The sequence below is a fragment of the Schistocerca serialis genome, chromosome 8, assembly GCF_023864345.2.
Source record: "Schistocerca serialis cubense isolate TAMUIC-IGC-003099 chromosome 8, iqSchSeri2.2, whole genome shotgun sequence".
Taxonomy (NCBI): domain Eukaryota; kingdom Metazoa; phylum Arthropoda; class Insecta; order Orthoptera; family Acrididae; genus Schistocerca; species Schistocerca serialis.
In genome coordinates this window covers 316,448,569-316,462,670 of record NC_064645.1, presented here as the reverse complement: position 1 = coordinate 316,462,670, position 14,102 = coordinate 316,448,569, and the positions used below count along the sequence as shown (strand labels likewise).

General features: G+C 36.5%; 1 protein-coding gene across 1 annotated transcript in view; it reads right to left on the bottom strand.

Annotated features, from left to right (window-relative positions):
- Positions 1-3,141: 3,141 nt before the first annotated feature.
- Positions 3,142-14,102, bottom strand: part of LOC126416995 (lysine-specific demethylase 3B-like) — a 145,687-nt gene continuing 134,726 nt past the window's right edge. Inside the window, exons 8-14 of the mRNA XM_050084881.1 lie at positions 13,594-13,875; positions 11,214-11,429; positions 10,707-11,126; positions 9,719-9,958; positions 6,966-7,260; positions 6,501-6,817; positions 3,142-4,094 (exon numbers count right to left, since the gene is read on the bottom strand). Of these exons, the coding sequence (XP_049940838.1) occupies positions 3,681-4,094; positions 6,501-6,817; positions 6,966-7,260; positions 9,719-9,958; positions 10,707-11,126; positions 11,214-11,429; positions 13,594-13,875 (2,184 nt within the window). The 3' untranslated portion in view covers positions 3,142-3,680. The remainder of the gene's footprint in view (positions 4,095-6,500; positions 6,818-6,965; positions 7,261-9,718; positions 9,959-10,706; positions 11,127-11,213; positions 11,430-13,593; positions 13,876-14,102) is intronic.

Sequence of the window (14,102 nt, the reverse complement as noted above, 5' to 3'; positions counted from 1 at the left end):
TGTGAAGTACCACACTGTAACAAAGACACCCATAAAAATCTTGAAAAATTGTGAGTGTGTTTCAGAGAATGAGTATGTGCATTAAAATTGATTGCACCATAGTGGCAAAATGTCACCACGCCAATGCCCAAGTTCCCTTCATTAAAAATTCTTGCACTCTGAAGTTAACATTTATTTATTTCCAAGATATGCTTCCCAACATTGCAATGGATAGCATAACTGGACAAAATTAAACTTTTATTAATAATCATCACTGTACCCACTTCCTTGCACACCATTGGTAACTCGGTTGGTAGAGCAACAGACTGTCAAATAGAAAAAGATGGTAACTATAGGTCACTGGTTGAAGTCTACAATATTTTATTGTATTTTATGAAACAAACTGACAGTCCTTTCAAGTGAAAACCAAATCACAATTACAAAACCTCACCACACAGATTAGAAACAGATGCCCTTACACTTGCAACAGCTGTGCACACATCACACTCAAAATGATACTTTCTAGTTAATGTGACCTCTCACTTTTTACTTTATTAGAGAGGTTTTTTCATCTTCCTACTGCCTGTATAGGATCCTTACGTATAAGCTTTTGGAGTATCAACATCTTACATAACAAGAAATTAAGTCAGTTTCAAACACAAGACATTTTACACTCACAAACAGCACAGCCCTTATGTTTGTGTCACCTGCATGTTGTACATGCTTTATATCTCTCTGCACGCAAAACCTCATCGTCCTACACCTCGTTGTACTGTGGGAGTATGGTGATATCTTCACTACTAGCAATATCTCCAAATAAGATAATTGTTTGTAAGCAAAGTAGATGCATTGAAACAACTGCTGCAGTAAGTTCTTGCTACCGCTATTTTCATATTTCATGTAAAACTTTTAAAGCCTTATGACCCTTCCATGATTCAAACCTGTGTTATTCTTATCCACAGTCAATATGCTATCCACTGCGCCACAGAGCGTGTGCTTGTGGCAGTATCTTGCAAAGCAGAAATAAACATCACAATTTCCCAAGCATTTTATTGTCCTTTGGGTCATATTTCAGGACTCATAGTCAACAATCTAGATATAAGATACGGACTCATTTGCGAAAGTACCACAGTTGCTTAGTTAAGAGTGAGTTTAATGAAGTTGCAGGGAGCAGGGAAACAAATCTTCGTCTTTGCACATATCACCGCTCTCAATGAATGGAGCATAAACACAACAGTTTTCTTTAAGGTTTCCACTATCAGCATTCACAAAATTTGTTTCTATTGTTACTTAAAAGTTGCAAATGTGTTTCCCCATCACTAAATATCTCAATTATTTGGAGAAAAAGTATGGGAAAACCTAGCAACTTTGGCAAACACTCCCTAACACATTCAAGTTAAGTTACAGACAGGCCCAATTAAGTGTCTTAATTGTACCTCCTGGAACTTCATGTCTCCTTTACGGTAAGTAGCAATCTGTCTCTTCCTGTGTGAATTATGAAACTAGGAAGATAATTCAAACGAAAACAAGTCATTAAGAATAAAATATCCATCATTCAGAAAGAAGTAGAATTATACACTTTGGGACAGTAATGCAGTACTACTGTACCTATTTACATGCTCAGATGCAAAGTCTAACCCAATGTCCATGTTTGGTACAGTAAACACATGGCATGCCATTATTTGCCCATTTGTAATAACCCCCAGTCAGTAGAGGAATGCAGTAGGTACTGTGCAGAAAAATGTTAAGTGTATGTGAATGATACTGTACTGCAGTGGTAGTTTTGGTAGCAGACAGTAAGTGGATTATCAGAGACTGCTAAATGGAACTGAAAGGAAGGGAATTTCTCAAGAAGATATGAATTATTTAATTACAATAAGATTTACTATGAATTTCTAACTACAAAAACCAGAAAAGAATTTTTAACAAGTGAGTGTGACAGCTATGAGTTGTTACTTATCTGGTTCAACATTGTAAGTTGCTTTTGGTGACAAAGCCTGGTAACACTACAGCCTGGCTTTTTTAAGAATGTAAATACTCTACCAATCAGGGTGTCGTTTTGGGTGAGAATAAGCATCATATGAGTTCATGTACAATTGGTGACTTTATTACAAGAACGAACAGAATGGTCAGAAATTGTTTTATACTCTCTGAAAATAGACAACGGCATTTACTGTCACAGGTGTGAGAGTAGTTGGGATGACTGAATTAGTGGTGTGTTAGAGCATATAAATGTTCAGTTTGGAAAAGAGAAAGTTAAAGATGAAACAATGAAATGAAGTTACTTTCACAATGACAACACTTTAACTTTGCAATAGGCTATTTTCCTATGTTAAAAATATGGTTGGATTTTGTTATTCAGAAGGATAACATTCAGATCAGTTTTACAGTCAATATTCTCTCAAAATCTCTCTTCTTTCTATGTAATTAAAGCTTAAAAATCATAAAATATAAAGATCTGGTCACCTGTTTGTGTGTACGTGTTGTGTGTGTCTTAATTGTGCCTGTTTGCAACATGATATGTCTTCTTTACAGTAAGTTGCAATCTGTCTTTTCCTAAATTGTTGATATTTATTCAGGTTCATAATTAGACATAAATAATTACTTTAATCATGGAGCATATCCAAAACTAAACATTACTGCTTCAGAATTATTTCGCATTCTTTAAAATCACTTTTGTATGTTAATATCATAAAAGTATACGAACATAATACCCCAAAACCCTATGCATTGCTTACATAGGGATATTGACGACAGTTTTTGATTAATTACAGCATACACAGAGGCATTCAAGCACTCATTCCTCTCATGCTCCATACATTACTGTTAACAGGAAGAAACCCTAATAACTGGTACAATGGGATGTGGCCTCCACCATGCACTTCACAGAGATTTGCTGAGTATAGATGTAGATATAGAAACCTCTCAAGATACTAAAACAGGTATAGCAAATACTACTGAACAAATAAAAATAAGAAACAAAAATGTGAACAAAAGCCTTTATACAACACACTGCATGGACTCAAGAACCTACAGTAACAACTTCCCCTTAGCGAATTACACTTGTTTTATCATATGGATAAAGAGTTAAATATTAATTACAGAAGAGGATTAGATGAAATAATGTTTCTTTGATGAGTTTTTACGTAAAAAGTTTATTCGAGACAGCAAAGTTCACATTAAAACTAATACGTAAACAAGTGTCATTTTACTAAAATGATTTCACGATACTGTTAGATATTGCAAAAAAATTAAATATTGCATTTAGCTTATCTGACTAGTTTATATTACCACATCAGTAACTATATCGCGCATTCGATGGGAAACAGATCAACCCAAAAAAATATTCTGACACTTATGGTGAAGTGAGAATGAATGATTTTCACTTGCAGAAAGTCCAGGCAGCTGATGGAAGGTACTCATTACATCAATCACAGTCACAGTTACATCAGCTGCATAAAAGGATTGCAGTTCCACCTTCTGTACCCCCAAAAGATGGCTGCTTTATGGACTCACAAACAACAAATGGTGCCATGGAAAAAATGCATCAGACCAGACAGGAACAACATGTAACATGACAATCCAGTATTACAAAGATGCCTTGCCAACCAAGCCAGTCAGCTTACAATTAAAAAATTATACAGAAGAACCCACAATGGGCCACATTGGTGAGATCAGATAATGCATCCAGTCAAAGACTTTCAAGTATCACCACCAACTTCACACGCTGTTGACATCTCCTCCACTCTCTCATCTCCATCCTCCACTTCATCCTCCGTTTCCACTTTTAATTCACTCTTAGAGTCAATCTTAGGAATTACAGGACTTGCAGACACATCACCACGGTTGCCTGATGTCCGATTTGGAGAAACTGGTTCTCGCTTAATACGCTTGTTCACAGTTTCAGATTCCATCTTTTCACGAGCATGCACCAATACTGACACAGAGTCTTTCACAGCATGATAAATAATGTTCTTTATCTGTAATTTATCCTCATGGTTGGAGTGTGTATCAGAAAGATCGCGAAACTCTTCAGTCAGATGAAAGCAATGTGTCACATTCTCCGGTGAAACAAAGTCCTCTGCAACCTTAATGCAGTTGTGCAAGTTACGCACCTGAAAAAAATAAAGTAAACAAATCTTTATTTACACAGTAACTCCATTCACAAACTACAAATTAATAAGGTATTCTAAGCTGGATCTAAAATCTGATATGTAACTTTACTAAATACTCAATGGTACCACTTATTTACATATAGTTGATTATTCACCCTTTCCGAATGCAGGAAATTACTCCAATAATCCATTTGCAGAGGGAAAGTTACGTAAAATTATCTGAATGTCAAAAGTGGTCTTTTAAATAATAGACCTTGGTATGGTAATTTATCTTGGTATGTGCTCATCTTTTATATACCAAAGTAAACTTTTTTAATTGAATATAGCATGCTCCCACTATTAACTATGGATCTTTTTACAAGATGATGATTTTGCACCTGGCAGTATAGTGTGAACTAATACACACACAGGAAGCATATTAACTCACATTTTTGTATTTGATTATATATGCTTTTAACCCGCTCAGGGGGAGGGAAAGTGGGTAGCATCCTTGCAGGAGCAACCTGCTTGTTATATGATATGCTAGTAATTTCAGAAACCAAGTTAATGCGATTCCTACACAAATCTCTCTTTGACACTGGCTTAACTACACTAGATGACTTTATAGTGGCCTGCATTCACACAATGCCTTTCCAGCTACAACATGCGAGCGCACTCAATGGAATCACAACTGTAGCAGATAATGATCAATGCGAGATACTGCTCATTGCACACCAATGTGAAAGCACCATTACACTGGGTACACCCATAATTGTATTTTAAATTTTACTGGAGTACAACAGATGGAAAAGAAACTTTTTTAGATGAACACACCACCATCTGATTGTATTATTGTTTATTTAATTACGACCCAGGTCTCCACCTTATATGCCATTTTCAACTGTCATCAACATATTTTGCAAGACATTAAGCTCAAAATTGGCCATAAATTAAGAAAAATATTTGCTCTCCATGAAATGCCAGATGCAAAATCATCATCTGGTAAAAACATCAGTAAATAATAGTGGGAGCACATCATATTTAATAAAAACTGGTTTACCTTGGTATGTACTCATCTTTTATATACCAAAGTAAACTTGTTTTTGTTAAATATAACATGCTGCCACTATTATTTATTGATCTTTTTACAAGATGATGATTTTGCACCTGGCATTTCATCGGGAACGAATATTTTTCTTAATTTATGGCCAATTTTGAGCTTTAAGTCCTGCAATATATGTTAATGACAAATTCAATCACTTGGAAATGGCATTAAAGGCCAAAAAGTTGGGTTGTAATTAAATAGACAACAACACAGTCTAATGGTGGAGTGTTCACTGGAAAATTACTATACACGTGTTGCTGAGCAACACCAAAAACTGAGAAGAAACATATCTGCTAAAACTGTCAAAATTATTACATAAAGTGCCTGGATCCCAAAGAAATAGCTCGATTTCTCCCCTTTTCAGATAAAATTAGTATAGTGAACTGTATCTTACATTGAAGAAGAAAACTGAATATTAATCCACAGCCGATACTGCCTCTCTCTTCAAACACTGAAGAGATAAAAAAGGAATTGAAAATCACCAAATGAAATAATTACAAGAGAACCATTGAAATTTTTCACATTTTAATTTTTGAGTAATGGTAGCTTTCCTCATTAGTTGCATATCAAAGATACTCCAAGGCAATGATGAATTTATTGCCGTTCAATTCCCTGAGCAGAAGAAGATTAAGAACATCCCTACTTCATTGCATTTCTCCATTCCTGTATTCTGTATTCCTGTATCCTGTAATGTTCATTGCTTTAGTGTTACCTTGTGCCTCATGCCTGTTTCCATCCACTAACAAGTTATTGCAACACTCATAACTTGACCTCTTGCTTAAACTATCCCACACACAAAGCTGCAATGCAAATGCACGTAATCTGGTGGTGTTCACTGTACTGTATAAAATACACAGCTATACAGCATGTCAGATGTGCACAAGGAACAATATTTGACTACACATCTTAAATGGGAGAATAATATTCCTGCAATGTAAGGCAATAAAATTTTCTAAAATTTGTAGCTGTTACAGAGCACATTTTGATACCGATACACTGTCATAGCAATACAATCTGTCAAGGATGTTACATTGCTTATAGAACACATGCTCACATCAGACGGTTAAAAAGCTCAAAGTATCACAGAAATCATTTGTTAGTTGTCATCATATGCAAGCATTGTAATTAAATCACCTAAAACATGCTGTCATGGGAAAAATCACACACATCATCCTACTGAATTCAAACAAGATGCTGCAAATTACACAACAAACAGGTTTAGAAACTGGAGCAAGTGCCGGATGCCATGCAGTTGAAAACTGATTAATTCACACAACACAATTCCAAATTGTATTAGTCAGTAATTGTTTAACAGGTCTTACCTGGTGTGGTGCACCAGCAGGAATGAAAACACAGTCCCCTAAACACTGAACAATGGCAAATCCCTCAACACCATATTCACGGTAAAGTCTGTTACGCAGCTCAGTATCTAAGTACCAGCTCTGATCATGAATAGGGTCATGATGCGGTTCAAGTCGCACTCCCTTTTCCACTGCAACTTTATTGAGCAAGTCTCTTATTTTGGCAGCATCACAGGCACTATAAATGTGCCACAATGCACCTGGTAGCTCTCCTTTCTCACGAACTCTGCGCCGCATAATAATGTCACATCCAGCCTCATCGATAGCTCTGAACGCTTCTGCAAGAGAAAGTATCATTCTTACCACTATTGATAATACACAGACAGGAGGGTGAACAAAGAAATAGGTAACCTTATGCATAGCTTCTCACATCTGAATGAACAAAGTAAACGATTTCTTGCTAGCAATGAGGATTCTAAGATGTACCTTTAATATGCTCTTCACTATCTCCATCTTTTGGAATTCCAACATATACCATAACATTCACAGCGTCCGATATATCAAGATGTAAATTAGTAGTCCCATGCTTTGGATGGAGGGCTGACCCATAGGCATTGTACATCTTGGGACCAAGATCAGGGCGCACAAAACATTCAGGAAGACGTGATGCCAGATTAAGACGGCCAGTGCGCTGGGTGTATTCAGAGAGAGGTAGCACTCTCATCAAGTCGGCAAAGCGTGATGGTAACATCTCTGCAAAATCATCTCCTGGTGGCCAATCCTGGATGGAGAAGAAAAAAAACCTTAGTATCGGGTACAAATTTCATTACTAACAATGCAATACACAACTTCACAATCAATTTTTCTTAAAAACTAGGCTTACGAACTGGGCGGAGTGGAGTTCTATTTTAATTTAGTGAGTCCGACATTAACTCCTTTCCAGTATTAGTAATCTACGAGATTGAAGTAATTGACGTAAAGTCTTCAAAGCATCTCCGATGATTTGTTCCAATACTGGACAATAGTATAAATGCATTGGTTGCACAAAACTGTGCTTGAGATGTTAAACTACAAGAACCATATTTGACAAAACAAGTGCAAATTCTGCAGCAGCATTTAAGACTGGCATTAATTATTTGTTACCTATGAAATATCATATCAAAGTATCAGCTACTTATTTCATGCCAGATACGAAACATTTTTGTGACTGTTTCTGAAATGAAGTACATTCTTAATGGTGGTGATGTTTAGGTGCATTTTATTATATTTAATATGTAAAGAAAGATTTCAAGACATTATCTGATCTACAAAATAATATGTCACATTTTGCTCTTACCCACTGAAAATTATCTGAAACAGTAAAAATTTTTGCATTTGTGGTCAACTGGATCCACATAAGTAAAAATTTTATTCACTGTCACACATTTCCATATCATATCAAAGATTTTATACAGAACTCGAATTAAAAAAGAATTTCCAGTTTATTCACTTAGTAGGTTACACACACTTTCAGTATTATCTTATAATCTATACTTAACACAGTAACTGTATCAGTTCTCTGAAGTCTAATTTACTTTTCCCCATTATTATGAAAAAGAAAGTTGCCACTCCTTTATAGCAGATATGCTGAGTCGCAGATAGGTACACAAAAAGACTGTCACAAATAAGATGATTTCAGCCAGTAAGGCCTACACACACACACACACACACACACACACACACACACACACACACACACACACGAGCACGCACGCACCTGCAGGCTCTGGCAACTGAAGCCACACTGCCAGCTTCTTATTTGTGAAAGTATTTTTGTTGTGCCTATCTGCAACTCAGCATCTCTGCTATATGGTGAGTGGCAACTTTCCTTTTCATAATATTGTTACTTTGCATTCTGGATTGTCCATTGTTTGATTTACTTTTTCCCCAGTAATACTCAACAAAACACCAATAATTACATACACACTTTATGACTAGGCCAATCACACTTGGCTGACATTGTCCAATAATGCACAGAATTTGCACCACACACAGGGAATCATGCACCTAACATACATTAGAAAGACACGCCTTTGAATAGAATAAACATTGTGTCGACACCTTAAAATCGATTCAGCTATCTCAGAACAAGTCTACAACATAAAATGGCAACCAACTGTGCATAAGGATGCATTACACCTGGTTACCTCAAACAGAGCCCACCTTATAAATGCGTGGTTTACTTTTAATCGAGCTGGGATTGCCAACAGCCTTGTATGACAAAATAGTTTGCCCATACTTTCATCCAGATCATGCTATCACAGCCTTGAGACATCTTGCTCTCAGGCCACTCACAGGTGGCACCAGTATAAATTTTCATCTTTCAACTTAAAAACCAGGGAGCCTCAATACATTTTTAAAATGCAAGAACATTGCACTTCTTTGAGCAGATAGGAATATTAAAGTAATGAAAGTAATGGCTAGGGAACAGAAAAACTTTCATTTTGTAATTTAAGTAAAGTAAGATGTGAATTCTGGCTTAAAATGCGAGATTACTTAGTAGACTGTTTCAAAGCTAATTGTATCCAGATAAGCTACGTATCCACAGTTTGAAATAGCTATATTTTGAGCACAGACGGCAGAGTCAGAGAAGCAACAATCTCTGCATTAAATTTTGCATGAAACTCAAGAAAACCTTTAGAGACACACACCAAGCAATGCAGGAAGCCTACAGTGATGAGCGCTTAAGCCGTACTCGGTGTTACAAATGATTCACACAGTTTAAAAGTGGCCAGACAACAGTTTAAGATGAGCCTCATTCAGGACGCCCTTCAACGTCTGCCAATTACACTCGTGTCAGGAATGTCAAATAAACTGTGCATGACAATCTAAGATGGACTGTCTGCAGTATCTGCAGAAGAATGGAACATTTCAGTTGGGTCATGTAAACAAGATCAAGAAGGTGGATGTTTATATCCTTTAGCCACACAATACAAAATGGTTATGAAATACAAAGCTGCAACACAAAAAGATGGTCTCTCATGGCATTGCCATTTTCATGATTAGTACCAATTAATAGGCCAAAGGAAAGATTTCCATTATTCATACAGTGTGAGCTAAACTTTAATTCCTTTTATAAACATTTATATACATTGAAAACAACTATTGTACTTCCACATGTGGCTGCAAAGAGATCTCAAGCCTTTAACAACAGTGATGGCAGTTTGTAATCAAAATCAAATAATTATACCAAAAATTACCTTCAGTTTTAGAAGCATTGGTTTTCCTTCTTCATCAACCAATCTACGTGAGAAGTGCTCAAAACCCTCCCAAAATCGCCTCATCGGCTGATTTGGCACAATATTTCCCGTCATGCAGTTGACCAGATCATTCTTCTCATCTCCAAAATCACGTGCAAATGAATCTGGATGCCAAAGAGTCATGTCCAAATGCTTTGATACATCTGATACCAGCACAGGTAATCCTTTTTTCCACTGTTCCTGTAACGAAAATGGAAATCATTTCTGAATTTAGCTATACTGTCACTAATCAATATTAGTACACTATAGGAAGAAAAAAATCAATCATTAAAGTCAAATGTATTTCCCTTCAAAAAATAATAGTCTTTCCTACACATCAATCTGAGTAATGGAGTTTCTTTATGTTATTTAACTTTTTTTCCTTCATAGTACATACTTCTGACAACCCTTTCACCTAATTCCCAGCAATTTTTTTTGTCACAGCCATTTTTATTTCTTGTCTAGACATTTCCTCAAACTACCAGTTTCGGAATCACCATGTCCAAGTACTATATTATTTTCTTAAACCTTTTATTTAACTAATGCATCTATCAAAATCCTATAAACGACAGGTCTGAAGTTTGCCAATCTTAAGGACATTAGCTTGAATGACTATTTATAAGAATCAATTACTAACCTCACTAAGTCCATCATGTATCAACAATGTTAGCAAGTTAGTAACAGGGCAATAAACACGTTAGCTTTAATGAAGAGCAAGGCATCATATGCACATACATTATATAGTTGGCCTATTCTTGATGACTAATATGAGGAACACAGACAAGTTAGCTGAATTATCTTACAACATACTAACCCAAAGAAGAGATGGGAACAGAGAACAACAGTTGGTCAGAGTCAGTATAACTATGTACAAGGAGTATTCCTTCATAATTCAAAGTGAAAGGCAAACACACAGTCATTTCTTATTCAGATAAAATAATTTAAATACCTGAAACATTTTTTGGTTTCCTTTATGCGAAGGATCGTTCAGCCTCAGCAGACGACCATCACACAACCACGTGTGTGGTGGAGAAGAATCTGGAGAACCAGTCTCCAATTTGCAGTTTGACGAGCGTCCCTTATGCTGACGTGGCATATATTTTGAGCGTGCTGGTGCAGCTGGACGATTTTCTTCAGTAGGTGGTACTGGTCCGGGAGATGACGGGGCAGGAGATGGTGCACGACTCCCATTACCTCCACCTGTAGGGCGTATGAGCAGCTCTCTAAGTGTCGAATGTCCTCGACCACTGGATGAAGTCCCATCTTCAACACCTTGTTCTCTCTTTCCCGCATCTCCACTGACTTCTTGCTTACTGCTATTAGCATCTGTTGAACCTGGCTCCCTCTTCATTTCAGTAGAAGGTTCTTGCTGTGGAGAAAAAGAATTGGGAAAGTCAAATGCAGTACACTATATTGGTAAATGTTACATTACTAATGCTACCTCAGTGAGGCTTACATAAGCATCTAGCTCTTCCTTCATGTAAGCTAACTCAGCTAGCCAAGCTAGAGTACACCTCTCGTTGATCCGCTGTTCAATCAAATTCTTTGTTGAGTGACGTGTATCGGTCTCACTGTGATGGAGGTCACCATTGGGGGCTTCCGTTTTTACTGAAGTGTTCGGTTCCATTTTTACTGCTACCTTTGGTTCCGTTTCTACTCGTAACTGCGCATCCTAAAAGAATACACAATTGAAATGGGTGTTTGCTGTTCGTTGCTAATGGATTCGAGGTTGATTGAGCGATTTAAGAGGAGAAAGGGATGAGACTTTGCAACTAGTTAATACCAGGAACAATACGTATGACACCCAAATCATACTTCAATGCAAATTAGAAACACCGATTTACTTTGGAAATACTATTTTTTGCATAAAAATGTTGCTGTCAAAGAAGAAAATTACACCCTACAATATGTAAATATAGTGCAGCAAGTAATGAGTATGCACCGCGAGCCCTCAAAAGAAAGGGAACAAGACAGACAAAATTTATATTTTCAAGCGTAACTTCTGAACTATGCTCGCTGCAACACGTGCAGACAACTAATTTTAAGTTGTCCTAGCCCCTGGTTTTACTTATTTTGGCACTTCTGCTAACACTACAGGAGGAAAAAACCATTCCAGAGCGACTACAATTTCTTGACCAAGTGAAGGAAACAACTGTTAGTATATTTAAGTTAAGGTAGTTAAAGGAAGTGCCACTAACATATAAAAATAAGTAAGAAAAGGAAGAGGAAGAAGAAGAAGAAGACTTACAGACTATCATATACAAGCAGTAATAACCAAATAAAAACTTTTGTGCCCTATAGATTGCCACACATGCATATCCAGTAATGAAGTAACTGCATAATTATCAACATCTCACTACCCTGTATTTCTGACTGTCCACACACTGAATGTACTTTTTAAATAAGTATTCTTCCAATTGCAGTTACATTTACTTCTTTAAAAATGACTTTACCAATCAAAAAAGAATGTGCACACAGGACGTAAAATGAACACTAGCACAACACTGCTGGCTTTCATTGTACACTTTTCAAGCTCAATAAAGTCTGTTTCTAATTAAATAATTGAGTTTTGTTCCATCAATTCACCTACAAAGATTCCAAAGGATCACCACCACATTCCTATTAAAGTTTTAATTAAAACTCATTTCCGCAATGCTATATGTACAGAATGTGAAATGAGGATATGTCAATGAGCTCAGACAAATGATGAACCTGGAAGAGCTCCGGATAAGTAACTGACAATTCCTTGGTTCATATACAAGTAAACTCACTTGGTACAGGTAGACCCCAAGTTTAACTTTTTTTTCACTGTAAAATACTAAATGTTGTTTTCATTGCAGTATTTACAATCTGAAATTCCTTTAACCGATCCAAGACTAGCATAAAACTTCATCAATTGTCCTGTAATAGGAAGTAAACTACAGATAATACTATTTGTGGTGCTTTATCACACCCTTCAATAATTTACAAACTTATGTTCCTGGACAGCTTGTTCATAGCACATTTTTTGCACAAGGTAAAGGAGCCTATTGCAGTTTTATTTTTAGAACATTAACTGCAATTATTTATCCTCTTGAAAAAGTTTTCAAACAGTGATGAACAACTATAACTATAATTTTGACCCATATTTCTGTATGTACTGATGTTCTGTCTTTTTAAGCCCAATTTTTCTATTTTAGTTGCATAATGGAAACAGCAGCTATTTGTATTACGAAGAGGAAAATACCACAAAATGTTTGATTCTTTTCTATATAATTTGTCTCCTGGATGTGATAAACAAACTAGACAGACCTGCAGATTAAGCAAAATGTCTGGAACTACATGAAACCTTCCCCACACAGCTCAACAGAAAATTTTGAACACTGTCAAATGTGGAGCATGTTATGCTTAAAACCCAGTAGTCTCCTCAGAAAACCATCCATGACTTTGTATCAATCTCTTCTTCATAAAATGGCCACCAAATGTAGACAGCTACAAGACATTCAAAAGTATTTTCCACTATTTTTTCTCCTGTGAATTACTTCATAATTATTTCCTCGATTAACAAAATACTCAATAGTTAAGCCTTCAAACTTACACTTCCCCTATTGCACTGATCAAATAGATCAAAGTGATGTTGCCCACAACTTTTAGTGTATCTCGAGCATTAGGCATATTTCTAATGAAGTATATACTCTTCACACACCACATAAGACTTTCATTGTACTCTGTCATATCACTTTCATAAAGAGATTACTACCCACACTACTAACAACATAATACTGAATCTGCTATTCGGTGAGTATTAATACCTGAATACATACTGATGGTTCTAGTACATCTATGCTCATGCTCACCTTGGGTAGTCCATTGGCAATTTCTGCAGAGGCAGAACCATTAGCTGGAGAATTTCTACCACGGGGCTGGCTACCAGAACAGGAACAACGTGTCAGGCCCCAGCGTTCCCTCTCACGATGCATATCTTGCCCAAGACGTGTGAGGCAGTCACTTGCAATGATCTGTGTTAGCATTAATTTATCCTGCTCATGGCCCTGGCGATTTGTGCACAACAGCCAAGAGAAATCATCTCTGTCCTTTCCCAGTTCTGCCCACAGACGGATCTTGCCCGCCTTGCGTCCCTGTAACATAAGAGGAAAAGTTAAAAATCTACCACCAGAAGAAGTTAAGAATCTACCAAAAATGCTTTCGCGATCATGATTCACAAAGAAATAATAATAATAATAATAATAATAATAATAATAAGAAGAAGAAGAAGAAGAAGAAGAAGAGTAATAACATTTGGAGGAACCACAGCTGTATGTTCAGCATTAATAAGTAATATGAAATGAATGGTACCAATCTTTAA